Source organism: Branchiostoma belcheri, unplaced genomic scaffold (assembly GCF_001625305.1).
Source record: "Branchiostoma belcheri isolate BF01 breed outbred unplaced genomic scaffold, Haploidv18h27 scaffold278, whole genome shotgun sequence".
NCBI classification, from domain to species: domain Eukaryota; kingdom Metazoa; phylum Chordata; class Leptocardii; order Amphioxiformes; family Branchiostomatidae; genus Branchiostoma; species Branchiostoma belcheri.
This window is the reverse complement of record NW_017803885.1, coordinates 8,543-14,568: the sequence shown is the minus strand read 5'-3', so window position 1 is coordinate 14,568 and position 6,026 is coordinate 8,543. Positions and strand designations below refer to the sequence as shown.

The following is a 6,026-nucleotide window of genomic DNA, read 5'->3' as shown; positions in this document are numbered from 1 at the left end:
TCATTCATTATTAGGTCTTTTTGTAGTTGTAGTTGTAGTAGTAGTAGTAGTAGTAGTAGTAGCAGTAGTAGTAGTAGTAGTAGTAGTAGTAAGTTGTTGTTGTTGTTGTTGTACTACGGTCGTCGTAGTAGTAGTAGCAGTAGTAGTAGTAGCAGCAGCAGCAGCAGCAGCAGTAGTAGTAGTAGTAGTAGTACATGTAGTAAACCTCCATGGTAGTACATAGTACTCGTGATCACTACTCCCTGACCTCCCTATATTTGCTAGTGGTATCGTCCGGTGGGGTCATCAAAATGGCGGACGAGGTCAGGCAAAGTTCAGCTGCCGCCAGCTGACAGAACAAGTGTCACCACAACAAACCCAACTTGCCGTCAACTTTTATATGTACTTCTGTGCACAACATGCCGTTCAAGCCTCTCTCCAAGCACTGGCTGGAGGCTGCTACGGTGATTCTAGCGGCGGGGGCTCAGAGAAACGGGCGGGCGGGGACGGCATCGGGCCCGCCGGCGGGTCCACCATGCCCCGGCCCCGGCCGGTTCGACTACCGGGTCCTGATGCTACAGCGTAGCGGGAAGAGCGGCTTCATGCCCAACGCCAAGGTGTGTGACAGTGTTAGGGTTTATAGTAGGCTCCGTAGCAGGCTTATAGAACTGGGGGTTTGGTGGTCTTCGGCTGTTTTCTGATTAGCCTCCGTAGCAGGCTTATAGAAGTGGGGGTTCGGTGGTCTTCGGCTGTTTTCTGATTAGCCTCCGTAGCAGGCTTATAGAACTGGGGATTTGGTGGTCTTCGGCTGTTTTCTGATTTTTTTATTTGTATTCATTAGCTCGGAGTTTTAAAAATGGGGGTAACTCAACCAGGCCGGCTATATGCAATCAGAAAATAGCACATAAAGAATCCTGAAGACCCCCCAAAACCCCAGTTTTTGGCATGCTATGGATTCATGGTTTTATAGGCACTACCAAGGACGTTCAACGTTGAACGTCCTTGGCACTACCAACTGACCCGCTCGATGGGTCTAGATCTTGACCTTTTAGCCGATTCCGTAGGAGCGTCGGGTTTGAAGCTGGTGCTCGGGAGGTCGTGGGTTCGAACCCCGGGACCAGGTTTTTTTTTAATCTCCAAGCAGATCTTTTGGTGGGGGTAAGACAGTGCCAAATTGGCCAGTCTGCAACCATTTCCCCACCCAAGATCTGCCTGCAGTCGAAACGCCAAACGCTATTAACACCTAGTTGTTGCCTGATCAAAATCAGAAATGGGTGGGGAAATGGTTACAGACTGGTCAATTTGATACTGTCTTACCCCCACCGAAATATCTGCTTGGAGATTAGGGTTTTTATTTATTTATTTATTCAATCCAACAAACTCGTACAAAAGCAGGGAATGCTAATGCACCCCTGAATTCGATTTTTACAATTTGTTAAAAAAAAAGAAGACAGGACAGGTACACAGAAACACACTATATACAAATATGTACAAACACCATTCACTCTACAACAGGAGATAGCAGATATAGGTTTTCAAATATCAGCCATTGTCACTGTCATTGTAGAGTCTCACTGCACAATGTAAGAAAGACTTTTTCAGGCGTAGAGTCCTAGCCTTAGGCAAAGTGAACATGTCTCTGTTCCTGAGCTGTCTCCCTGTAGCAGTCGCACGTTCAGGGGGAACAAGGTCGTGCAGAGGGTGATCAGGGTTCAGCATAGCTTTGAAGAGATTTGCTGCTGCTGACTCCCTTCTTTCCTTCAGGGTAGTTTTTGTCTGTTTCTACTCGCTCCTGTTTCTTACAGGTGTTCCCTGGCGGTGTCGTGGACGCCTCAGACTTCTCCGAGAAGTGGCTGGACGTCTTCAAGGCGGCGGGATTCGAAACGGACTTCGAGTTTGAGAAACTCTGTCGGGTCGAAGTCCACGAAGGCCGATCCCCAATGTTTACAGGGCAGAGGGACTCGCCCGTTCCGAACGAGGTCGGTTGTTGTTACCTAGCTTAGAAGATTATGTTTTGGTAACGCATGCATATGTATGTATCACAGTGCAGGGCTGGAAATACTGGGTGCATGAGCACCTTAGTGCACCCAAAGTTGGAGCTGTGCACCCAAATATTTTCATAGGTTTAGGTATGTTAAGAATTTAAGATGTTATGGTGACATTCTACCTATTTTATCTTATATGGTGCTCCCCACAAAATTTTGGTGCACCCAATTTTTTTCGATCCCTGCAGTATGTATGCATCTTTGCTAAGCACGATAACTTGAGAACCTATGCAGGAAATTTATTGTCATGAAACTTGGTACAGCATATATACATGTAGATGGGGTGGGGGGGGGGTCAGAGGTGGTTGGTCCTGATAAGACCTCGAAATGATTTCTGGCTCCCTAGCATGCAGCTTGTTAATGTTACCTTCGCCAAGAAGGTTATATTTTCAGAGGCGTTCGTGTGTGTGTGTGTGTGTGTGTGCGTGTCCGTCTGTGGACACGATAACTTGAGAAGGCTTAAATGTGTTGTCGTTAAACTTGGTAGGTCTCGATGAGACCTGAAAATGCTTAGATTTCTGGCTCCCTAGCAGCTGGCTATGGTACTGCACTGGAAGTTCCTTCTTTTACGTTTGTTACGTCTAGACGTGGTCTCTAGGTGCTGTGCATGTGTTTTAGGTACCTGTTCATGATAGCTGACTCTCTAGGTTTTGACCGTTGATGATTTGTAATTTTGTACAGGTCGGGTACAGAATAAGCGCCATTCGTGAGACTTTCGAGGAGTCTGGGGTCAATGGTAATGGTACTGCATTGGAAGTTCCTTTTTTTTCTTACGTCTGTGGTCTCTAGGTGCTGGGTTTCAAAAGGTACCAGTTCATGATAGCTGACTTTTTAGGTTTTGACCCTTGTCCAGGTCGGGTACAGAATAAGCGCCATTCGTGAGACTTTTGAGGAGTCCGGGGTTCTTCTGGTGCGGCCCTGGAGGGCCAGTGGGCCGGCGACGTGGCCCCTTCCGGCGTCTGAGCTGGCCCGCTGGAGAAAACGCGTGGACGGGGACGCAAGGCAGTTCCTACAGCTCTGCAACGAATGCAGGTAAAACTTAAAATATATATGCTACAGCAGTTAACAGCCCGCATGAAATTATATATGTATATTAACTAGAAATGTAAGATTTGCTAAGCAAATGCATAATGTTTACCTATATGGTCTGCTTTGTTACTTCTTACTCAAAAGCATTCACATATATTATTACAGGAGTCTAAATCCCTCCTGCTATAAAATTGCAGGATGATGTAACCTAACACTAGTTACCATGGTGACAGACGTTCGTATCAGGTCATTGACCTTATTTCTTTGGAGAAGAAGAGGAAGAAGAAACAAAGCAAAAACAATATATTTTCTTTCTGCGAACGTAAACATAACAATGTTACTTTAAACAACAGTTGACGGTTTGTATTAAATCATAATGCATAATTAACTAGAAAGGTAACATTTGAAAAGTAAACGCATAATGTTTACCTTCGCACATGGTCTGCTCTGTTAATTCTCAAATACATTCATATATATATATGGTCAGACAGGAGTCTAAATCCCTCCTACTATAAGATTGCAACATGATATAACACACCAGTTACCATGGCGACAGACGTCAACAAATCAGGTTATTGGCCAGGTCAAAGGTTAGTGTTTGGAGAAGAAGAGGAAGAAACTGAGCAAAAACAATATGTTTCCTTCGGTAAACATAAAAACAAGTATGTGATTCTATATTGATATCTTGATATAATGCCATAGGTGTGTCCCTGACGTTTGGTCCCTACACGAATGGTCCAACTGGCTGACGCCTGCTATACCGGGCATGCCCAACAGGCGGCGCTACGACACCGCGTTCTTCATCTGTTGTCTGGACCACATCCCTCCCGCCGCACGGGACGACCGGGAGATCGTCAAGGCACAGGTGAGTCGGTAGATGTAGCTACCTGTCGTAGCCTGGGAGCCAGACTATTCATAGGGTATACATAGGCTACCTCCTTGTCTCCAGGGCCTACACAGGCCAGCCCCTCGGCTCCAGGGTCTACACAGGCCAGCTCTTCTGCTCCAGGGCCCACACAGGCCAGCTCCTCGGCTCCAGGGTCTATACAGGCCAGCTCCTCGGCTCCAGGGCCTACACAGGCCAGCTCCTCCGCTCCAGGGTCCACACAGGCCAGCTCCTCGGCTCCAGGGCCTACACAGGCCAGCCCCTCGGCTCCAGGGCCTACACAGGCCAGCTCCTCGGCTCCAGGGCCTACACAGGCCAGCTACTTGGCTCCAGGGCTCACACCAATTACATAAATGTACTAGTAAATATACAATAGTAAATATCTATTCATAGCATGGCCTCTTGGCTTTGTTCTCTATTGCAGTGGCTCACACCCGCCGAAGTCTTGCACGATTTCCGACATGGAAAACACATCATTCCACCCCCGCAAGTGTATGAACTCTCCCGCCTGTGCCAGCTGCCGAGTCTGGTGGACCTGAACCACTTCAGCAGGGAGAGGGGTGCGCAGGGTTGCGAGAGGTGGCTACCCGTGGTTTTTCCATGTGAAGATGGACAAGTTTCTGCTCTACCCGGTACGTTGTTTGTTTGTTTGTTTTGCATGCCAGGTAAACGTTCTCCAAGTGCAACACACCAATACAAGCTGCGTAAGAAAAGACTCAACCGCGACGGGGGCCGACATTGTCTACCAGATACATTTGACCCAGTGTTGACTGGTCGAAAGCTCTCGGTGAGATATATAACTTTTTTGGTTGGATGAAAAGTTTTAATTTTGAATAAACATTATGCCGTATTGTTTCCGGCCCAGGTGATGACCTGTACCCGACCCGTGATGACCCGGAAGTGCTTCAGGGCCGTCACCTCTCCAGCACCGTCGCAGAACTTCGGCAGTCCGCCAGCCGACTCCACAGGTCCGAGATTTTTTATTTATTTATTTTTTTTTTAATTTTTTTTTTACATCTGTTTATTGAAATCATGGAGACAAGTACAAGTACATATACATACACAACTACTTTTTACAAAAACTTTTACAGCCATATCCCCAAACTACACGGAACAATCTCAAAGACAATTAAAGATGATGCCTAAATCACTTAGACACAACAGGTCTTTAGACTGCCATAGATGTCACAGATGAAGTTTCTTCACATTGTTGTAGGTCCGAGATCCTGCCGGGCTCCGGGTTGCCGGCGTGGGAAACCCGCTGTAACATCCCGCCCAAGTTCGGACACATCTCTCCTATGCAGGACGTCTTTCAGTTCGTGGAAAGGATTCAGAGCAAACTTTAGCCTCTATCAGGTCCTCAGATGCTTAAAATTGTAGAAATTAGCCCAAATAGACTGAATATCATACCGGAAGATTACAATTTTTAAACCTTTGACTGCAACACACCTGTGTGAATATCCGCGAAGTCGATGTACATTGAGCTTGGCAAAATGTAACAGAATATTCAGTGGTTTTTCAGTGTTTTTTCCAATTTTTCACCGTTCGTTCAAAACCCAATTTTCCAGCGTTCAAAACCAAATTTTTCAGCGTTCAAAACCCAATTTGCAGCGTTCAAAACCCAATTTTTCAACGTTCAAAACCCACTTTTTCAGCGTTCAAAACCCAATTTCTAACCGTTCAAAACCCAACTTTTCACCGTTCAAAACCCAATTTCTAACCGTTCAAAACCCAATTTTTCACCGCTCGAAAACTTTTCAACGTAGAATAAACGTTAATTTCGAGGCCTGCGTCCGTGCCGCGCGCCGAGATTCATTCGGCGATAAATATTTGATGTGCAAAGTCTGCGGCGCTACGCCGGGCTGTTGACTGGCCAAACGCTCGCCATTAAGTTTATGGTTTTCTAATCATAGCTGCGCGCTGGCGGCGGTAAGCGGCGGTACCGGGGATCGATCGGAGCGGGAGATAAGCGTTAATGGGCGGCGGGACGGCCCGGGAAATGAGATTGCCTCGTTCCGCGACTTTCCGCTTAATCCGCTTCAGCGGCGCCAAATCCGCCCTGATACGCCCCGCCGGAGAGGGGGTGG

The 6,026-nt window shown here is 47.0% G+C and overlaps 1 protein-coding gene across 1 annotated transcript; it reads left to right on the top strand.

The window, feature by feature from the left end:
• Positions 1–291: 291 nt before the first annotated feature.
• LOC109472470 (nucleoside diphosphate-linked moiety X motif 19-like) lies at positions 292–5,415 on the top strand. The gene is made up of 8 exons (XM_019772245.1): positions 292–596; positions 1,785–1,958; positions 2,706–2,753; positions 2,878–3,056; positions 3,756–3,918; positions 4,364–4,571; positions 4,805–4,907; positions 5,156–5,415. Exons 1-8 carry the CDS (start codon positions 399–401, stop codon positions 5,283–5,285), a joined length of 1,203 nt encoding a protein of 400 aa, XP_019627804.1. The 5' UTR covers positions 292–398; the 3' UTR covers positions 5,286–5,415.
• Positions 5,416–6,026: the final 611 nt, after the last annotated feature.